General features: G+C 37.2%; 2 protein-coding genes across 4 annotated transcripts in view; one reads left to right on the plus strand and one right to left on the minus strand.

The window, feature by feature from the left end:
- The first annotated feature begins 50 nt into the window (after positions 1 to 50).
- Positions 51 to 22,062, plus strand: TMEM184C (transmembrane protein 184C). 3 transcript variants are annotated; one of them, XM_073017665.1, is made up of 11 exons: positions 51 to 326; positions 447 to 748; positions 7,138 to 7,268; positions 7,367 to 7,403; positions 8,107 to 8,312; positions 12,854 to 12,928; positions 14,106 to 14,199; positions 15,883 to 15,995; positions 17,420 to 17,519; positions 18,282 to 18,453; positions 18,686 to 22,062. In XM_073017665.1, the coding sequence occupies exons 2-11, from the start codon at positions 626 to 628 to the stop codon at positions 18,949 to 18,951; spliced, it is 1,317 nt and encodes a 438-aa protein (XP_072873766.1). In that variant the 5' UTR covers positions 51 to 326; positions 447 to 625; the 3' UTR covers positions 18,952 to 22,062. The 3 variants fall into 3 exon arrangements, with proteins under 3 accessions (XP_072873766.1, XP_007998126.1, XP_072873767.1); XM_073017666.1 differs by having other exon boundaries at positions 52 to 177; XM_007999935.3 differs by having other exon boundaries at positions 51 to 748.
- PRMT9 (protein arginine methyltransferase 9) overlaps positions 19,203 to 23,304 on the minus strand; it is a 49,753-nt gene continuing 45,651 nt past the window's right edge. The window contains exon 12 of the mRNA XM_007999937.3: positions 19,203 to 23,110. Within this exon, the coding sequence (XP_007998128.1) occupies positions 22,895 to 23,110 (216 nt within the window). The 3' untranslated portion in view covers positions 19,203 to 22,894. The remainder of the gene's footprint in view (positions 23,111 to 23,304) is intronic.

Raw genomic sequence — 23,304 nt, forward strand, 5'->3', positions numbered from 1 at the left:
GTTTGGCGCTGACGACGAATCACCTGCCTTAGACCTCAGGGGCGGAAGCGGAAAAGAGCTGAAAGTCCTGGTTTGGCCTTGGGTTCCGCCGTAGGGGATGTCCCGTGCGAGTGAGTGAGATCCTGGGGCCTTACCTACTAGTGGAATCGGGTGAAGAGACGCCTGCCAGTGCGGGAGGTAGGAAGCTCGATTCCCCAAAGAAAAGAGCGAGTGGGCAGGCAGCTGCGAGACAGAACCGGAGTGTGCAGGTTCCCTAGAGGCCGGTTCCTGGTCGGTGCTGCTCTCCTGGAAGCCATGGTACAGGCAGAGCTCAGGGCGATCCCCAGGTGAGGGCAGCGGCTCTGCCTGGGATTCCACCGCAGTAGAACCGGGTAGATGCGGGGTGGGGAAGAAAGAATGTTGCCTGCACTGCTCCCCAATAGCACCCTGAGCGGCTACATTTGCAGGAGCAGCAGCAGCAGAAGACACAGCGCCGGTCCAGGAGGCGGCTTGAGCTGCTCGTAAAGTCGCCCTACAGCTTTTTCTCCGTAGTATGCGAGTTGACAAAAAGCCAGAGAACAGGGCTCCCCATTACAATCTTTTCGAGCTCTTTTCCCTTGCTAACCGGATCTGATTGTGCGAAAACATGCCTTGCACTTGTACCTGGAGGAACTGGAGACAGTGGATTCGACCTTTAGCAGTGGTCATCTACCTGGTGTCCATAGTGGTTGCGGTTCCCCTATGCGTGTGGGAATTACAGAAATTGGAGGTAAGAGGGTTCTGCACCATCAGCCTCTACACTTTCTTCTACCCATCTGTGGTTGGGAAGGAGACACCTTTCCCCCATTTCTGCCCTGACAATCCTGAAAACCATCTAATGTAAACGAGCCCACTCTTAGGATATAAACCTCTCTAATTTCTTGTTCACGGTTCTTCAAGTCATGCTACAGGTGGAGGTGAGACTGGGTCGAGAAAATAGAATATATTAATATAGCTGCTTAGAAGGGCACTGTTTTGCAAGTATTCATCAGTTCCCTGAAAATAAGGTAATTTTATTCCTAAAATCTGATCTGTTCAGATATTGGACTAAACTAGGTCAAATAAACTACCTTAAAAACCATGTATTGAATTTTATTAGTTTTTTACTAGCTTGCTGAATCAAAGGATTCTCGTTTTAACTTTGGTGTTCGTTTTTACTGTGGAAATTAGCTCTTACCCAACAAAGGTTTTGCAAAAACCCCCTTATATATATTTTTTGATGTCATATGCTTATTGTGACATCAGTAATGTACTACAAGCTGGAAAACCCCAAGGTAAATAACTCAGATATAAATATTATATAATGAACTTTAAATTCGGGGTTAATAAAACCCACCAAGTACTTTTACAAGGAACACCTATTACAAGAACTATAACAAGACCATGACTATTTTAGGCCCTTCTACATTGTGGAAATGATTTTTACATAAACTGTATTTAATATACATTTGTGTTCTCTATTTAGACTAAATTATTTTCTGATGACTTTCCCATACTAGCATAGTCCATATAGTTGTTCGTTTGTTTGTTTGTTTTTGAGACGGAGTTTTGCTCCTGTTGCCCAGGCTGGAATGCAGTGGTGAGATCTCGGCTCACCGCAACCTCTGCCTCCCGGGTTCAAGCGATTCTTCTGCCTCAGCCTTCCTAGCAGCTAGGATTACAGGCATGTGTCATCACACCCCGCTACTTTTGTATTTTTAGTAGTGACGGGGTTTCTCCATGTTGGTCGGGCTCGTCTCAAACTTCTGACCTCAGGTGATGCGTCCTCCTCGGCCTCCCAGAGTGCTGGGATTACAGGCATGAGCCACCGGGCCCAGTCCCATATAGTTATTTTTTGTTGTTGTTTATTTTATTTTCTTTGAGACACAGTCTAGCTCTGTTGCTCTGGCTGGAGTGCAGTGGCGCGATCTCTGCTCACTGCAACCTCCGCCTCCCCGATTCGAGCAGTTCTCCTGCCTCAGCCTCCCAAGTAGCTGGGATTACAGGTGTCCACCACCACACCCAACTAATTTTTGTATTTTTAGTACAGACGGGGTTTCACCGTGTTGGCCAGGCCAGTCTTGACTCCTGACCTTGTGATCCACCCGCCTTGGCTTCCCAAAGTGCTGGGATTACAAGCATGAGCCACTGTGCCTGACCCATATAGTTATTTTTAATGGCCATGTAATATTCTGCTACATTAAATATTTCCCATTTGTTAGATATTTAGGTTATTTCCACAATTTGTCTACAGAAACTTAGGTATAAGCATCTTAATACATTGGGTTTTTCTTACTTTGAAATATTTCCTTGGAGCATGGTATAGGAACTACTTTAAAGGTTAATAATATGCATAATATCAGTCCAGTTTAAGACTTCTCTTAGTTGCTAGTTTCAACTGTGGTTTTTAGGTGCCACTAGGTTTTTTTTGTTTTTGTTTTTGTTTTTTTGAGACGGAGTCTGGCTCTGTTGCCCAGGCTGGAGTGCAGTGGTGAAATCTCAGCTCACTGCAAGCTCCAGCTCCCGGGTTCACGCCATTCTCCTGCTTCAGCCTCCTGAGTAGCTGTGACTACAAGCGCGTGCCACCACGCCCGGCTAATTTTTTGTCTTTTTAGTAGAAACGAGGTTTCACCGTGTTAGCCAGGATGGTCTTGATCTCCTGACCTGGTGATCTGCCCACCTCGGCCTCCCAAAGTGCTGGGATTACAGGCATGAGCCACCTCTCCTGGCCAGGTGCCACTAGCTTTTTAAGAAAAATTGGAATCTGCAATCTGTACTGCTAACATCCTAAGCCTAAATTCTCAACATGTCTTGCTTAGTCTCTTCTCAACACACCAGCCAGAGTAACCAGTTAAAACATGGCACATTGTGTGCGTCGTCTTAAATCGCTTCTAGTCCTAGAGTAAAGGCCAATATTCCTCACTATGGCCATCAGGGTCCAACATGATCTGACACTACTCCCACCCGATCCCCCTCTGACTTTTTCTCCTCAAGTCCTAGGCTTCCACTGCTCTACTTTGCTCAAAACTCCCAGGCATTGGCCGGGTAGGATGGCTCACGTCTGTAATCCCAGCACTTTGGGAGGCCGAGGCGGGCAGATCACGAGGTCAGGAGATCGAGACCATCCTGGCTAACATGATGAAACCCCGTCCCTACTAAAAAAAAAAAAAAGCCGGGCGTGGTGGCGGGCGCCTGTAGTCCCAGCTACTCGGGAGTCTGAGGCAGGAGAATGGCGTGAACCCGGGAGGCGGAGCTTGCAGTGAGCCGAGATTGTGCCACTGCACTCTAGCCTGGGCGGCAGAGCAAGACTCTGTCTCAAAAAAAAAAAAAAAAAAAAAATTCCCAGGCATGCTCCCTCCCTGAAGCTTTGCACAAAGTTTCCCCTTCTCAGAATGTCCTTTCCCTAGATATTCTTCTCATTCCTTTATGTTCTTTAGGTCGTTACTCAGATGTCACCTGACTACTCTGTTTAACATTTTCAACTTCCCCTCTCCAACTTTTCATACTCCTTTCTCTGCTTTATTTTTTCTTTTCCATAAGACTTACCAGCGTCTACCACAATACATATTTTACTTCGTTTTTTTTCCCCTTCTTTCTGCCCAAATGAGTGAGTCCCAATGATGAATCAGGCTTTGTGTACTATATGAGAGAACACTTACCTCCATAGAACTTAGTGGTGGAGACAAAAGGAACCAAAAAAAAAAAATCAATAAAATTGTATAAAATGCTGTGGAGAAAACCAGAAAAGATCTGAGAAGTTACCATGCAGGGCAGTCTAATTGCATAACTTCAAAAGACCACTCTACCAGCTATGGAAAATAAAGCAGAAGTGAAGGGAATTTAGAAAGCTCTTTACAGTAGTGAGAGGTGGTAGGTCCCTGGGCTACGATGGTTTCTGGCCCCGGTAAGGATAGCAGGAATGGAAATGGAAAACTGAATTGTAAGTATTCTTAGAAGTGAGCAAACAAGACTTGGCGGGAGATTGGATTCTAGAGGAGAAGCAATGAGAGAAAGGAAGAAATCAAAGATAATTCTGAAGTTTTTTATTTGAACAACTGTGTAAATGGTGGTACTAGTTACTGAGATAGAAAATTGAGGGTTAGGAACAGGTTTGAGAGAAATTGAGTTCTGTTATGGACATTTAGTTTAATAAGAGACATTCAATAGGCATGTTAGATATGCTGTTGGATATGCACATCTAATATTCAGAAAGATTTGAACTGCAGATATAAATGTGGCAGTTTATCTTGGTCTGCCCAGACTGCTATAAGAAAATACCATAGCCTGAGTGGCTTAAACTACAGAAATTTATTTTCTCACAGTTCTGGAAGCTCATCCCATGCCCATGGTGGAGCATATACTCATTTATTAGAATGGTAGGATGACCATCTGCCCTGTTTAAACTATTTTTCCCACTCTCTTGACTGACCACGTATACCTGAAGTGAATGTGCACGTGATGGCGTGCTGCTCTAGTCTTTTTACCTCAGCACACTTTTTTTTTTTTTTTTTATCTCAGCACATTTACCTCATGCCCTTGGGTCAGTTCTACTCTCTCCCCTCAGGAAGACCAGGCCCAGAAAGCAATCTCTCCTATTCATCTCCACTCTGTTTTGAAGCATTTTGCTGAGGGAGAGTTAACTTATTTTTGGATGCTTGTCTTTAAGGGTTTTTTCTTTCCTTTCTTCTTTCCTCAAGTTACCATAGAAAAAAATCTGTTTATCTCCTCCTCATTTCGTGAGCCAAAAAACTCAACTCATGGCTGATAAGATTAAGAATAATATTACTGGTATCTATATCAGTGTGTCTCAAATTTGAATAAATTATTTAGAGGTAAACATAAAATTAAAGAATTATATTGATAATTTCTGCAGATACCTAGTGTTGAGTTATTCTATTATAATGTTACTTAAATATATACACACATAAAATAGGTTAAATTTCTTATGCATATAACTTTTATATAGCTCAAAAATCAAAACAACTATAAAACCAATAATTAAAGTTAATGACATTAATGTGGAGAGATGATGTTTTTCTTAAACTAAATTACGACTTGCAATGTAAAAATGATACTACAGGATTTTAAAATTTAACCTGCAGTGACCAAGTCTCTAGTCACTTGTTTTATGATTGTTTAAAAAACAAAAACAACTTTCTTTATAGCACACTGAGGACACTTGACCTTCATTAGTCACAAGCACATCATTTTTCTCTCAAGTGTACCACCAAGTTCTAGTTTTTGGAACTAAAGCAATCAAAAACAGCAATTACTTGGCATTACTTTTTTTCTTCTTTTTTTTTTTTTTTTTTTTTTTTTTTGAGCCAGGGTCTCGCTCTGTCACCCAGGCTGGAGTGCAGTGACATGATCATGGCTCACTGCAGCTTTCACCTTCTGGGCTCAGGTGATCCTCTGGCACCCAGCTAATTTTTTGTATTTTTTGTAGAGATGGAGCTTTGCCATGTTGCCCACGCTGGTCTCATACTCCTGGGCCCAACCATCTGCCCGCCTCAGCCTCACAAAGTGTTGGGATTACAGGCATGAGCCACCGCGCCTGGCCGCAGTACCATTCTTAATGATCACTTTATAATAAAGGAGATCTGAAATATGCTTATCCTATTATTATTTTATTAGATTGTCACTGAAATTTCACTTTCTTTGGTTTTAGTAACCTGTTGTCCACAATGGTCTGAAAATATTAAATGGAAAATTTCAGAAATAAATAATTTATAAGTTTTAAATAACTTATTACAATATATAATTGTTCTATTATTGTTAACCACTTACTGTGTGTCCAATTTATGAATTAAACTTTATCATAAGTATATATATATAGGAAAAAACACAGTATATGCATATAGGATTTGGGACTATCTACAGTTTTAGGCATTCACTGGGGGTCTGGGAACCTATCCCCCACATATAAGTGGGGACTACTGTATTCAATTTTAAATGAAATGGATAAAAGCAAAAAGCCCTGTAATATGAGTGCTCACATTCCTTTTAAAGTCTTCACCTCCATATATGTGCTTTTCATTTACTGCTTTGATTAACGCCCCCAAAATTAGTAAGACTTTGTATTGGCTTTTGGTTTGTTTTTGGTTTTGAGACAGGGTCTCTGTTGCCCAGGGTGGAGTACAGTGGCACAATCATGGCTCACTGTAGCCTTGACCTCCTGGGCCCAAGCAGATCTCCCACCTCAGCCTTCCTAGTAGGTAGGACTACAGGCACATGCTTCCACGCCTCGCTAATTTATTTTTTGTAGAGATGGCATCTCGCCATGTTGCTCAGGCTGGTCTAGAACCCCTGGGCTCAAGCAATCATGAGCCACCTCACTCAGCCCTTTTCAAGCTTTCTGTACATTTTAATGTAGAAATTTATTGTTGTAAAAATGCATTTGTTCTCCATACTTTTGTTTTCTACCTCTTTTATCTTTGGCCCCGGGTAGAGGAAGAAAAAGCCTTGTTCAAACAGAGAAACTGGGCCGGGCATGGTGGCTCATGCCTGTAATCCCAGCACTTCAGGAAGCTGAGGCAGACGGATCACTTGAAGTCAGGAGTTCCAGACCAGGCTGGTCAACAGGGCGAAACACCGTCTCTACTAAAAATACAAAAAAATTAGCTGGGTGTGTAATCCCAGCTATTCGGGAGGCTGAGGCAGGAGAATCACTTGAACCCCAGAGGCAGAGGTTGCAGTGAGCCAAGATCGCGCCACTGTACTCCAGCCTGGGCAACAGAGCAAAACTGTCTCAAAAAAAAAGAAAAAGAAAAGAAAAGAAACAGTGATACTTAAAGTTGCAGACCTCAGTTCTATTTTAATTGTAAACTGCTCAACCCTTCAAGCATCAAAAATAAATGCCCACCTTTTTCCCTTAAAAAAAAAAAAGGATTCATACTAAAGTCTGCCCCCCCAAATTTTTCAATTTTTCAATTTGTTTAATTTTTTTTTTTTTTTTTTTTTTTTTTTAGAGACAGGGTCTCACTTCGTAGGCCCAGACTGGTTTCAAACTCCTGGCCTCAAGTGATACCCCCACCTTGGCCTCCCCAAGTGCTAGGATTATAGGCACAAGGCACTGAGCCCGGCCAAGCTCTTTCGTTTTAATATAAGAATTCATACTAACATGTTATTTTGTTTCTTAAGGTTGGAATACACACCAAGGCTTGGTTTATTGCTGGAATCTTTTTGCTGTTGACTATACCTATATCACTGTGGGTGATATTGCAACACTTAGTGCATTATACACAACCTGAACTGCAAAAACCAATAATAAGGTACGTCTTAATATATTTTGATTCCACCAGTGTTGTGTTGGCTTATTTTATAAATATGACATAAAACGTTTTAAATTTATGTTTTCCTTTTCCAATAGGATTCTTTGGATGGTACCCATTTACAGTTTAGATAGTGTAAGTATGTTTCATTTTTATCTCATTAACTAAGAACTTGTTTGATGATACTAACTATAATTACAGAATGCTTAATGAAAGTTATGTTATTGACAATGAGTCATTAATAAGTAAAAAGATTCACTTGTTTCTAGTGTTGATAGAGAATATAAAGTATGATAATTAAAAATGTAAAATGTGATATTATAAATGTTTAAAAATCTATAGCTGTTTGCTTTCTTTTAAACTTTCAGATTGGTAAAGAATGTAATATTTTAAATTATATTACCACTCTTTTTATTTATTAAGTCTTTTATTTGAACCAAAAATTTAAAAACCTTCCCCAATAGATACACATGAAATTGTTGTAGATGATTGCTTCTAATTTGAGTAAATATAAAGGAAATATCTTTAGTAGCATTATCTATGATCATATTAAGAAAAACTTCAGATTTAAGAACTTAAGTACTTACTTTAGCTTCTCTCTTTATTCATTATTTACCCCTCACTTACTTTTTGTTTACCAATATCTAAGATGTTTATTGCTTTTAAAAATTCATTTCACAGATTGATAGCCCTCATAATGATAAATTTTAGAGTCATATGTAAGTATATGACAAGACATCTCAAGCATAAAAATTAGCTTATTGTGAGCACCATGAATGGAGTGGCGATTCATTTTATCTTAGCTGCAACTATCTTTAACATCTGTGCTTTTTCATAGTGGATAGCTTTGAAATATCCCAGCATTGCAATATATGTCGATACCTGCAGAGAATGCTATGAAGCTTATGTAATTTACAACTTTATGGGATTCCTTACCAATTATCTAACTAACCGGTATCCAAATCTGGTATTAATCCTTGAAGCCAAAGATCAGCAGAAACATTTCCCTCCTTTATGTTGCTGTCCACCATGGGCTATGGGAGAGTAAGTATGTTTGGTTTAATTCTTTTATGTTTTGGTTTTTCGTTTAAGCAGAGTTTTTAAGTAGCAGTCAGCTCTTTACAAGGTAATACATTAAGTATTAATAGAGTTCCTGATGCAGTTCCTAGTTGTTTGAAGGCTAACAAAACAGTTTTGTAATCCCACATATATGTTAGTCTTTTCTACATTATTAATCCCAAATCCAAAAATTAAAGGATTGCAGGTAAAAACAGTAATCATTTAATCAATATGCTTTTGCAGCTGAGAACCAAGGTCTGCAGATCTTACATAAGAACACACAGCTAGTTAAAAGACAAAGACAAGATAGTCTAGATTGTAGAACCGCATATGATATGAAGTAGGAGCAATAAGTAACAGTGTTTGGTAACATAATACATCAGCTTGCCTTATTATATGTTCATGTAGGACATTAAAATTTATGTCATTTCATTTTGAAAAATAAATTGAGGTTACAATTGCATTTATTATACAAATGAACCATTTGGTATTTTTCAGCAAGCAAACATTTGAAAACAGTGTTTTAGAAAGATTAATTTTGCAATATCATAAAGGATGAATTGGAGGGAAGAAGATTCCAGAGATGGGGAAATAGGAGTTTATAATAATCTATTTGTGAAATAAAACTGAAAAGGAGGGATGAGATTGGAATAGAAAAGAAAGGCAATAAGAGAATGCAACTGAAAAATCAATAGGACGTGTCCACTAAGGCAACCACCCAAGGGGTTCACTTTGCCAGCCACCTAGACAGAACCAATTCATCAAGAGGGGAATTGCAAAAGATAAAGAGTAATTCAGACAGAGCCAGCTGTGCAGGAGACAGGAATTTTATTATTACTCAAATCAGTCTCCCCAGGCATTCGGGGAGCAGAGTTTTTAACGTTAATTTGCTGGGTAGGGGGAAGCCAGTGAGCCACGAGTACCGATTGGTAAGAGGTGAAATCGTAGGGAGTCAAAGCTATCCACTTGTGCCAAGTCAGTTCCTGGGTGGGGGCCACAAGGTCAGATGAGCCAGTTTATTGATCTGGTGGTGCCAGCTGATCCAACAAATGCAGGGTCTGCAAAATATTTCAAGCACTGATCTTAGGAGCAGTTTAGGGAGGGCCAGAATCTTATAGCCTCCAGCTGCATGACTCCTAAACCATACTTTCTTTTTTTTTTTTTTTAATTATACTTTAAGTTCTAGGGTACATGCGCACAACGTGCAGGTTTATTACATATGTATACATGTGCCATGTTGGTGTACTGCACCCATTAACCCATTAACTCGTCATTTACATTAGGTATATCTCCTAATGCTATCCCTCCCCCCTCCCCCCCCCCCCACTCCCCACAATAGGACCCGGTGTGTGATGTTCCCCTTCCTGTGTCGAAGTGATCTCATTGTTCAATTCCCACCTATGAGTGAGAACATGCGGTATTTGGTTTTCTGTTCCTGCGATAGTTTGCTGAGAATGATGGTTTCCAGCTGCATCCATGTCCCTACAAAGGACACAAACTCATCCTTTTTTATGGCTGCCTAGTATTACATGATGTATATGTGCCACATTTTCTTAATCCAGTCTGTCACTGATGGACATTTGGGTTGATTCCAAGTCTTTGCTATTGTGAATAGTGCCACAATAAACATACATGTGCATGTGTCTTTATAGCAGCATGATTTATAATCCTTTGGGTATATCCCCAGTAATGGGATGGCTGGGTCAAACGGTATTTCTAGTTCTAGATCCTTGAGGAATCGCCACACTTTTTTCCACAATGGTTGAACTAGTCTACAGTCCCACCAACAGTGTGCAAGTGTTCCTATTTCTCCACATCCTCTCCAGCACCTGTTGTTTCCTGATTTTTTAATGATTGCCATTCTAACTGGTGTGAGATGGTATCTCATTGTGGTTTTGATTTGCATTTCTCTGATGGCCAGTGATCACGAGCATTTTTTCATGTGTCTGTTGGCTGTATGAATGTCTTCTTTTGAGAAGTGTCTGTTCATATCTTTTGCCCACTTTTTGATGAGGTTGTTTTTTCTTGTAAATTTGTTTGAGTTCTTTGTAGGTTCTGGATATTAGCCCTTTGTCAGATGAGTAGTTTGCAAAAATTTTCTCCCATTCTGTAGGTTGCCTGTTCACTCTGATGGTAGTTTCTTTTGCTGTGCAGAAGCTCTTTAGTTTAATTAGATCCCATTTATCAATTTTGGCTTTGTTGCCGTTGCTTTTGGTGTTTTAGACATGAAGTCCTTGCCCATGCCTATGTCCTGAATGGTATTGCCTAGGTTTTCTTCTAGGGTTTTTATGGTTTTAGGTCTAACATTTAAGTCTTTAATCCATCTTGAATTAATTTTTGTATAAGGAGTAAGGAAAGGATCCAGTTTCAGCTTTCTACTTATGGCTAGCCAATTTTCCCAGCACCATTTATTAAATAGGGAATCCTTTCCCTATTTCTTGTTTTTGTCAGGTTTGTCAAAGATCAGATGGCTGTAGATGTGTGGTATTATTTCTGAGGGCCCTGTTCTGTTCCATTGGTCTATATCTCTGTTTTGGTACCAGTATCATGCTGTTTTGGCTAAACCATAATTTCTAATCTTGTGGCTAATGTTAGTCCTACAAAGGCAATCTAGTCCCCAGGCAAGAAGGAGGTTTGCTTTGGGGCAGGGCTGTTTCTATAGCTTTGGGAGAAACTATAAACTAAGTTCCTCTCAAAGGTAGTTCAGCCTACTCCCAGGAATGAACAAGGATAGCTTGGAGGTTAGACACAAGATGGAGTCGGTTAAGTTAGATCTCTTTCACTGTCTCAGTTGTAATTTTGCAAAGGCAGTTTCACTAATAAATGGGGAATAAAGTGGAGGTTACAAGCCAAGGTAAATGGAGGTAGAGTGATCAGTGTAGACATACATCATAAGAATGGCTGCATTGCCCCCTCTGCAGTACAGGACCATTTGTACGACATCCTGACAAATTTTGTCTCTATTTACACCCTTGAAATGACAGGGAGCTACCTGGCTTTTTAAAATAATAAGCTACTAATGTGTTCATTTGACATATATATATTGAACACCAAGTACATGCTAGTATAAAGAAATACCCTAGTGCACAGAACAGCCATAGACCTCATGGAACTTACAGTTTGGTTAGGAGAGTTAAGAATTAAATGAAGACACAAATACATAGTTACTTATTTCAGGAAATGCAATGAAGGAAGCACAGGAGACCATGAGAGAATAGTAATGTCAAATTAATGTAGATTGGTTATCGGGGAGACAGATTGTACTCAACTCTGAAGGCAACAAGGACAAATGGGCATTTATAACTAGAGCATGTTGAGGGTCAGTGAATGCAGAATTACGAAGAGGGGACATCAGGACTAGGAGGATTCTCACTAAACTGACTGAACAGGATTCTTGCTAAAGGCAGGCCAAGGCCTTAGTCATCAAGGGTGGGGGCTGAGGAATTTGATCAGATGTCAGAGGTGATCAGATATCAAAGAGGGCTGGGGAATGATTTAGCAAGATTCTTTTAAACTGATTGACACTCAGGACAAGGACAAGGCCCAAGAATGAAGCCAAGTTGAAAAGAGGTGTCAGAGGCTTGTCTAAAGTTTGGTAAATGGGAGTCTTTGTCAAATGAAAAACCATTTATAGGATGTTATGCAGAGAACTGGTATCTAAATTTCATTTTCAAAGATTACTGTGTTTTTTGTTTTTTGTTTTTGAGATGGTCTTGCTCTGTCACCTGGGCTAGAATACAGTGGCATGATATCTGCTCACTGCAACCTCCACCTCCCCAGTTTCAAGCAATTCTCATGCCTCAGCCTCCCAAGTAGCTGGGACTACAGGCGTGTGCCACCACGCCCAGCTAATTTTGTTATTCTTTTTTTGTAGAGACAGTTTTGCCATGTTGGCCAGGCTGGTCTCAAGTGATCCGCCCGCCTCGGTCTCCCATAGTGCTGGGATTACAGGTGTGAGGATGGCTTGAGCCCAGGAGTTTGAGACTAGCCTGGGGAACATAGTGAGACCACAACTCTACAGAAAGTAATTTAAAAATAGCTGGGTGTTGGGGCACACACCTGCAGTCCCAGCCACTCAGGAGGCTGAGGTGGGAGGATCACTTGAACCCAGGAGGTCAGGAGTAGCCTGGGTAACATAGTAAGACCCCATGTCTACAGCAAGTAAATTAGCCAGGTGTGGTGGTATGCAGATATAGTTCCAGCTACTCAGGAGCCTGAGATAGGAGGATCACTTGAGTCCAGGAGGTCGAGGCTGCAGTGAGCCATGTTCACACCACTGCACTCCAGCCTGGGCAACAGAATAAGACCCTATATCTCAAAAAAAAAAAAAAAAAAAAAGGTATTTAGATAATTTGTTTCCTGCCATCCACATTCTTCTGCCACTGCTATTAAGGATGACTACGGTGAAATAATTAATTATAAATATGGTATCATTCATCAAAGTGATTTCAATTTGGAGGCTTTGGGGAAAATCTGATGCTATTTAAATGAGTCATTGAAATTCTAAGTTTTTTTTTCTTTTGCAGAGTATTGCTGTTTAGGTGCAAATTAGGTGTATTACAGTACACAGTTGTCAGACCTTTCACCACTATCGTTGCTTTGTAAGTACTTGGATTTTATATGAACTTTTTTTTTAATCCTTGTGCTCTTATGTGGGAACAACTAAGTAGAAAACATAGTGTTAATGTGCTTATTTATAATGCAGGTCTAATCTGCTATAAAAAAAAAAACTATATAGAAACTCACTCTATTAAAATAAATAACATGACCATTTATAGGCAAAGAATCACCACAGGGGTCTTCTAAATATTTACCTCCTCTCTAGAGCTAGCTTGCTATAAAGCACTTTGAAGATAAAATAAATAAACATACTTTCTTTTTCAAATATATAGCTTTACAGAAACCCTACTGCATGAAGTTAAAGTATGCTACTTTAGGTTAATTACAGTTTTATTTTCTACATAGGTAATTTAGAACATATTAGAAGTACTCTAAGAAAGAAGTCATATTTTCTTTTAATACATTCTGTCAAGGCTTAGAATTGAGGTAAAATGGGGTATCATTAAGCTACCTGGCAAAACTATTCCCTAAAAATTCAAGAACATCAAAGACTTTAATAGATTACATGTTTTATCTCCTAGTTGTTAGTAACATTTTGCATGCTCACAGAGGAAAAGTGGAAAGAAATACCGGTGAAAGAGTTCTTTATTCTGCCTTTGAGCTAGCAATTATTTAGCCATTTAATTATGAAGGCATGCTTTATTTCCCTGCAGCTTAGAAAGTGGGCAAGACTATAACAATACTGATGGTAGTACTTACTTGAGGGGATCTGGGTCTTTCATAAAATTTACCTCCAAGACAATTGAGGGGAAAAAAATTAACAACTACAGTTATATACACCTGCATTATATTATGTTTAACAATCAAGCTTTCCCGAAGTTAGACTGCATGGTTGTTTTTTTTTAATTTAGTACTCTTTCTAGTTAAATGTTACGTGTCTTATTTGGGATTTCCTTCAAGTTGAAGGAATAATCATATAATAACATTTCTAGAAAAAATGGGTTTCTTTCATTTTTTAATTTCCTCTAGATCCAAAGTCAAGTGATTGTCAATGGATCTCTCAAATAAACTGACTTCTAAATTCTCTGTGTCCAAAGTCAAGTGATTGTCAGTGTGATCTCAAATAAACTGACTTCTATAAGTATTGCTATTGCTGTATTTTAAAGTACAATTTTGATTTAGTTAATCATAGAGATATCTCATCTTTACTATTTTTAGAATCTGTGAGCTGCTTGGTATATATGATGAAGGGAACTTCAGCTTTTCAAATGCTTGGACTTATTTGGTTATAATAAACAACATGTCACAGTTGGTAAGTAAAATGTTTACTTTTCTTAAAATGTACTAAATTTGTACCTCTAACTAAATTTCTTTAGATAAAGTTTCTTCTTTAGGATAAGGCTTGCTTCTTTTTAATCTTCCTATAAATTAAATCTGAAATTTAATTTATAGGAAGACTTGAAAAAAAACTTTAATATACATCTTAATACATATATAAAAATATAATAATGTCTTTGTTAATTATTTGGCGACTTATACCCTCCCATGTTGACAATGTTTGTTCATTTATTTCTGTTGCTCACTGCATAGCTGTATATCATAAATAAAAGCACAGTGCTACATAAAAATACACACACACATATACTGAACATATTCAGAAGAGAAAATATCAAATTGATATTTGACAGTACGGGGTTTGAATGAAAATGCGAGAATAAAATTGTCTGTTATCATATATATTTGGAGTTAAAGGAAAATTGAGAATGCCAAGTTTAGAAAAATGGATGGTGTTCTAGAAACTAATGTTCCAAAGACCTATGATGTAATGTTCTATTCGATCTTAGGAGCTTAAAAAAATGTGCATTTTATTTAAATTCTTTGGCTAATGCTGTCAGCAAAATAATTTAGATAGAGTGGTATGCATGTTTGGTATTAGAGCTTTATAATAAAAATTAAATGTCCATGTAGCCAAAGCTTTCCCACATGTTCATCCTCTTTGGAACCAGTAATTCTGTTTCTGGGAATGTATTCTAAAGAAGTGTTCAAAAGTATGTTTGCCTAAAGTATCTTTGTATATAAAGCCTATTACTTGTAAATAACAAAGGGCTAAAAGCAATCCAAAACCCAATGATAGGGACTAGTTGAATGCACTGTGGTCTTTCCATTGGCCAAAATATTAGGCAGTTATTAAAAATAAGCCTGATGAAACATATAGAAGTTATATATTTTAAGTGGAAAAAACATTAGAAAATAAAATTTTATAATTAGTTCATGATAGTTATTTAAAAACTGGCTTATGTGTACAAAGGATGATTGGAGACCATGAATCACTTTATTCTTTCTTTCTTTACTGGTTTCATATTCTAAAATACTTTACATTAGCATTTTATATAATTTTAATAGGGAAAAGTGAACTTTCAGGAAAATTTATTGTTATTCAGCACTACACTAGGTTATTACAGATTTCTAAAAATAGTTAATAAGTCTTGTTCATTTTAAAAAAATAAATCTAGCTGAACTAATACACTGCCCTCAAGAAAAACTCTTCGATTCTTTATATTCAGATTTCATAGTCACAATTTTATTGAAATTAGACTTGTTGAATGGGTTACCTTAGTTACATAGGATAGACTAGGTAATAAGCTAAAGCCTCATAAAATGAGTGATCATTTATGTTTAAAAGCCATTACAGATGGATTTTTTTAATTTGGCTGAACAAGAGCCATTTCTTCCATTTATGTCAGTCATTTGTTTATTCCCTTTATGGAACCCAGGAAGTGAACACTTAAAAACATTTTTAGGGAAGATGTTGTATATAGTATATATTCATCTGTAGTAAACTATAAAAGCTTGTTAATCTAAAAATAGAATAATAAAGCCTAGAAAAGTTTGCCTGAAACATTACTCTGTACCAGGTCTCTGGTATATAACTTTAATATTTCTATTACCATATCTATTCTTATTGAACAAATTTAAATGTTAATCTTGTTTCTAGTTTGCCATGTATTGTCTCCTGCTATTTTATAAAGTGCTAAAAGAAGAACTGAGCCCAATCCAACCTGTTGGCAAATTTCTTTGTGTAAAGCTGGTGGTTTTTGTTTCTTTTTGGTAAGTATTACTTTCTTTTAAATGTTCTCATTTTTTGAAAGGCAATAAAAACCGTTGATTAAGGAGGATTTTTAAAACATAGTCTTAATGCGGATGATAGATTAAAATGTCTCTACTTATCTTTTAAAAAGTTCATCTTTTTAGCCCTTCTAGGATTTTCAAAAGAAATAATTAGATGGTCACTGTAACATTTATATGAAGAAAATAGTTTGAGACAACCTAAATATGTCAATACTGGAATAATTATTAAAATAAATCATGGCCCTGTCATATAGTAAAATACTATGGAGTTTGGAAGAAAGCATGATGTAGAATATTTAATTATATGAGAAAATAATCAGTAAATCCTTTTAAAACAGAAGGTAAAACTATACATAGTTCAATATAGTAAAGAGGGCCAGGCACAGGGCTCACGCCTGTAATCGCAGCACTTTGGGAGGCTGAGGCGGGTGGATCACCTGAGGTTGGGAGTTCCAGACTAGCCTGGCCAACATGGCTAGTCTCTACTAAAAATACAAAAATCAGCTGGGCATGGTAGCAGGCTCCTGTAATCCCAGCTACTTGGCAGGGAAGGCAGGAGAATCGCCTGAACCCGGAAGGCAGAGGTGGTGGTGAGCCAAAATCACACCACTGCACTCCAGCCTGGGCGCCAGAGTGAAACTCCGTCTCAAAAAAAAAAAAAGGAAAAAAATCTAGTAAAGAGGTGGGTAATAGGGGTCCTAGAAAAAAATACACCAAATTTAACAAGCTAGAAATAATACAAAAGAGGAAAAAGAAAAATCCCTGAAATCCCACCACCCAGAAAAGAATGATTAACATTTTGGTAAACCTGTGTCACATATAAAACTCTAGAGAAAGTTTCATGCTATAAAAATTTGTGGAATTCGACAATGTGTTCAGTATATTGTAGATACAGTTCTTTGTCAGTAAAAAGAAATATAATTTTGTTTGTTGGGGGGGTATTTTTTGTGGGCCTTTTTTTTTTTTTTTTTTTTTTTGCTTTTGCTTAGTATTCTGTTATGTGAATATAACTTTTTACTAATCTCCTTTTGATATTTAGGTTGTTCCTAATTTTTTTACCATTATAAGAAACACTGAAGTGAATATTCTTGTGTATACAACCATGAAAGCATGTCCACTTCATTATTTGCTGTTTAAATTTTACCTGGGGCCATTATCTCTAGATTGCTTGAAATGCTCAGCTTGACTCCCTATCTTGGGACAAAGCTACTAGAAAAATGAATTTGTAAAGCAAATTAATATATTTAACATAGATAGAGTTTCTTCAGCAATATGCTGTAAAGGCAGAGGGTGGTGGTGGTCCACAGGTTGCACTGGGTTTTTTTTTTAATGGCACATTTTTAAAACTACTGCTCATTTTATGCTTGATATAGATTTGGCGTTTACCTTTTCCTAACATATAGGCAAGCAGTAGTTATTGCTTTGTTGGTAAAAGTTGGCGTTATTTCTGAAAAGCATACATGGGAATGGCAAACTGTAGAAGCTGTGGCCACCGGACTCCAGGTAAGTAGGTGCCATCTCTGAATTCAATAGAACTTTACTATTTGTTAAGCATTTTTACATATCTCCACTAAATCTGACAACCCACAGGGTATGGGGGCTATTATCCTCACTTTACAGGTGAAAAAACAGGGGAACCCTAGAGAAATTGGCCATAATTACTAATTTGTAGCAGATACACGAATAAAACCTGGATTTCATTATTCCTAAGTCCAATTCTCTTTCTACATTTCTCCTTGTAGTCCTTGGGTGGTGAAATGCAATATACTTGATGTGACTGAGAATGAAATGTACTTTGCTAAGAAATACTTGAGGCTGACTGGATGCAGTGACTCATGCCTGTAATCCTAGCACTTCGTAAGGCCAACATTGGGGCATCACTTGAGTCCAGGCATTAGAGACCAGCCTGGGCAACAAAGCGAGACCTTATCTCTACAAAAAATTAAAAAATAAAATACTTAGCCAGGCCTGACAGTGCATGTCTATACTCCTAGCTACGTGGGAGGCTGAAGTGGGAGGATTGCGTGAATGCAGGAATTCAAGGCTGCTACTTGAGGAAGTGCAAAATAGATTCACATTTTGGCATTTTGCCTTTTTTTGAAGAGGTCAAAAATAATTATTTAGAAAATGGAAAAATGAATATAATCTGAGAAGAAAAAACACAGCTGTTTATCTTACCACTTTTGAAAAGCAAGTAGAGAAAGATAGCACTCTACAAAACTAGATTTAAATCCAAAGGTGACTGTTATTTTATTGTTCTCATAGGATTTTATTATCTGTATTGAGATGTTCCTCGCTGCCATTGCTCATCATTACACATTCTCATATAAACCATATGTCCAAGAAGCAGAAGAAGGCTCATGCTTTGATTCCTTTCTTGCCATGTGGGATGTCTCAGATATTAGAGATGATATTTCTGAACAAGTAAGGCATGTTGGTAAGTACCAGCTATTTAATTCAACCAAATAGGTTAGGTAGGATATTGAATTTCTCCTGCTAGGGCAATTTATTATCTATTTGGAGATGAAAAAAGACTTTAAAGCAGTACCACAGTGCAGGCTCATCAAGTTTGGGGAGTAGAAGAGGGGGAAGTGGGGAGCTTATTTTTAGAATGTTAAGTTTATAATGGTAAAAATAACTTTTGACTAACAGAAAACTTTATATTAAAGGACGGACAGTCAGGGGACATCCCAGGAAAAAATTGTTTCCCGAGGATCAAGATCAAAATGAACATACAAGCTTATTATCATCATCATCACAAGATGCAATTTCCATCACTTCTTCTATGCCACCTTCACCCATGGGTCACTACCAAGGGTTTGGACACACTGTGACTCCCCAGACTACACCTACCACATCTAAGATATCTGATGAAATACTTAGTGATACTATAGGAGAAAAAAAAGAACCTTCAGATAAATCCATGGATTCCTGAACAGTATGGAAAAGCGAACTGTGCGACTACTATATTGTATCATTACCTGGAATCCCATGGATTTTGTGCTTGGGACAAACCATAAATGATGGAAACTGTCAACACAAAAATAGCTGCAAGCCAGGTACAACTACTGAATTTATATATGTAAGTTTTGTATATCAAAAATAATTGGTCTAAATTTCCTAGACTTAGACTTGATTTCTTAACATTAGAGTATCACATACTCAAATGGTAGACAATGACCCCAACTAAATTTTCCTGATGTTACACTGCTTTATCAAGAGGATGGACTCTTTTTTTTTTTGGAGAGGGAATCTTGCTCTGTCACCTAGGCTGGAGTGCAGTGGCGCAATCTCGGCTCACTGCAAGCTCTGCCTCCCGGGTAAACGCCATTCTCCTGTCTCAGCCTCCCGAGTAGCTGGGACTACAGGCACCCGCCACCATGCCCGGCTTTTTTTTTTTTTTTTTAAGTAGAGACAGGGTTTCACCGTGTTAGCCAGGATGGTCTCGATCTCTTGACCTCGTGATCCACCCACCTCGGCCTCCGAAAGTGCTGGGATTATAGGCGTGAGCCACTGCGCCCAGTTGAGAATGGACATTTTTTTAAAAAAATCAGTACTTCCTACCACTGCTGCATGAGTATAATGCTCCAGAATTATCAGAAAGCATAATGCAGAAATACGAATTAGTGGAACTTAATCATGTGCCATATAAGCTTACCTAACAAGCAGTTATATCTCTTATTTCTCAACTGAATGTCTTTCAATAAATAAGAATTTATCATTTATTTTCTGCAACTTTTTTATGTCTCATTCTTTAAACATTAAAAAACCTTAATATTTTAACAATTTTTGATTAGAGGCACAGTGAAAAAGAAGTCAAACAAAAAATGTACTACTTTTCGTCAGTGCTATTAAAGGTGGCAGCAAATGTAAATCTTGGCTGAATGGTCTTAATTACTCATTAAACCACAGTCAGAAGATATATAGGTGCTATTTGGGAAAACTTTATTACCTATGATGGGGTTTCTCTAATTGCTAATCACAACCCCACTGGGTCATGTTTGACATTTTATAATGAAAATAAAATAGAAAGTGCCATAGTATGTTACAGAAAGCAAAGATGAGTATTGTTTCTCAAAGCCTTTGCTTTATGTATTTATACACATACTTATTCATATATACATATATAGAGACAGATATAGTGGTTCACAGTAATTATACAAAGTCTTTATTCTGTCCACTGTTATAAACATTTCTATTAAAACTAAAACTGGGCTATATGTAAAAACCCCAAAGATACACAAAAAAAAATCTGTTAGAACTCAAGTGAATTCAGTAAAGTTGCAGAATACAAAATCAACATACAAAAAGCATTAGCATTTTTATACATAAAGAATGATCTAACTGAAAAATCAAGATGCCATTTATGATAGCATTAAAAAAATACTTAGGAATAAATTTAACACCAAGGCAGTAAAAGACTTGTACACTGAAAACTATGAAACACTGATGAAAGAAAGACACAAATAAATGGAAAGATATCCTGTGCTCATGGATCAGAATAGTATTGTTAAAATGGTCACACTACCCAAAGCAATTCAGAGTCAATGCAATCCTATCAAAATTCCAATGGCATTATTTACACAAATAGAAAAAAAATCCTAAAATTCATATGTAACCATAAAAGACCCTGAATAGGCAAAACAATACTGAGGAAAAAAAGTTGGAGACATCACATTTCCTAATTATAAATTATATTACAAAGCTATAGTAATGAAGACAGTATGGTACTGGCATAAAAACACACACATAGAACAGTGGGACAGAAGAAAGAATCCAGAAATAAATCCAAACATATACAGTCAACTAATTTTTGACAAAGACACCAAGAAGACACAGCAGGGAAAGAACAGTCTTTATTAAGTGGTGCTGGGAAACTGCATTTCCACAGGCAAAACAATGAAATCAGACCCTTATCTTAGACCTACACAACAATCAACTCAAGATGGATAAAAGACCTAAATGTAAGACCAGAAACAATAAAACTAGAAGAAAACATAGGAGAAAAGTTCCTGGACACTGACCCTTGGCAATGATTTTTTGGATACCACACCAAAAGCTCAGTCAACAGAAGCAAAAACAAACCTGACTACATCAAACCAAAAAGCTGCTGACAGTAAAAGAAACAGTCAACAAAATGAAACAATAGCCTATAGGTTGAGTAAAAAATATTTGTAAGCCATATATCTGAAAAAGGGTTAGCATCCAAAATGTATAAAGAATTCATACAACTCAATTTTTAAAATGGGCAAAAGACCTAAATAGACATTTCTCTGAAGAAGACACACAGATGGCCAACAGGTATATAAAAGGGTGCTCAACATAATTAATCATCAAGGAAATGCATATAAAAACCACTCTGAAGTACTACCTCTCACGGAAAATGGAATGGAAGTTTCTAAAGAAAAATAAAACTACCATATGATCCAGCAATCCCTCTTCTGGGCATATACTCAAAGCATATGAAATCACCACCTTGTAAATAGATCTGCAGTCCGTGTTCATTACAGCATTATTCGCAGTAGCCAACGTATGGAGACAACTCAAGTGTCTGTTGACAGATGAATAAAGAAACTATATATATGCATACACACAATGGAATATTATTCATCCCTAAAAAAAAAAAAACCAACAATATACTGCCATTTGCTACAACATGGATGGGCCTGAAAGATACTGTGCTAAATGAAATAAGCCAGACAGAAAAAAAGATACTGCATAATCTCACATATACATAGAATCTAAAAAAAAAATTCAAATATATAAAGAACAAAACTGGTTATGGGGGGTAGGGAGAAATGGGGAAATGTAGGTCAAAGGATTCAAAGTAGCAGATATGTAGGATGAACAAGTCTAGAGATCTAATGTACAACATGAGAATTTTAGGTAACAAAATTGTACTGTATTTGGGATTCATGCTAAATGAGTAGCTTTCAGCTGCTCTTGTCAAACAAAAAATATATGGGTAACTGAGATGATGGATATGTTAATTTGCTTCACGTCGTATACCTTAAATGTATGCAATAAAATTTATTTTAAAAATAAAGCCGGGTAGTATAATTATAGAGGTACCAAGAATAGGTAGTCTGGAGCAAAGATCCGTCTTATTTGTGACTTACAAAGAGTATACAGCATATAGGAGGCATAATAATGATCTTCCTTTATTTCAAAAGTCTGTAAAAATTGGATCAATTAATCTACTTATTGTGCATCCAAATCAAAACTTGGAAAAATAGGATTAACTCTTTCTTCAATTAAACTTTGTTGTTACCAGCTTTTAAATGTTCTTTTGCCAAAGTAGACCAAGAAAAATGCTGCCTCCTGAAGATTTATTCCCTAACTCCTTAACTGTTGTAATTACATTTAGCTTATAGCTTAAATTTCTTTTTCAAGCTTGCATTCTCAAAACAAAACCTGAGATGTTTCAGATGTACACTGAGTATTTAAAGGAAGCAAGATTGCATTTTACAGGTAACCATAACCCTCAGTCTTCAGTGGAAGCCTTTCAGTGTTTCCCAATTACAAGTTTGGATTTAAGAAAAAAGGCCAAGATGCCTACAAAAGTAAAGTTTTGCTTTACTTATTGACACATGTCAATAACAAGACTTTTAAAATCCTTATTCCGTAATATCGAGCAAAAGAAGTTTCCTAATTCAAAAAACTAGTGATGTATCCTTTTCCAGAAAGCAAATCTGCAGCAGTATTTCTATAATAATGCTACTCTTTTATTTAGAATATTTTAAAATATGCTTTATTAATGTCAATGTTTAAAAATATTTGACCATTACAAGGAATTTTTATAGACCCCCACTAATTAAGATAAGAATTTTGTACTTGTTGATGCTCTATTTAAACAGTTTTCATTGGAAAACTGCTCTTCATTGCTTTACTGTGATGCTGACATTGCTTTTGTGGTGCTGAACACTGAGTACAAGTTCCTCTCCCATTTCAACCTGGATGGGATTATCTAAAACAACTGCAGCTTGTTTCCAGTGGGAGGCTTCACTTGAAGTATCCAACCTAATCTCTTCATCAAGGTACATATGATACCAAAATGGAATAGCAGTCACTCTTCCAGATTTACAAATGTGTACCTATGAAAATTAAGAAATTATGAAAATATCATCAGAGTACATAGAGTAGACTTAAGTCTTCTTTCTCTTTTTAGTTACTTTTAAATACAAGAATTTATTTTAAAATACATTTCACCAGCTAATTCGTATCAATATTAACCTATTGACTAATTTACTTAAATGCATTTTTGGATACTGTTCAGAAAATAAGATTT

This window comes from Chlorocebus sabaeus, chromosome 7 (genome assembly GCF_047675955.1).
Source record: "Chlorocebus sabaeus isolate Y175 chromosome 7, mChlSab1.0.hap1, whole genome shotgun sequence".
Lineage (NCBI taxonomy): Eukaryota > Metazoa > Chordata > Mammalia > Primates > Cercopithecidae > Chlorocebus > Chlorocebus sabaeus.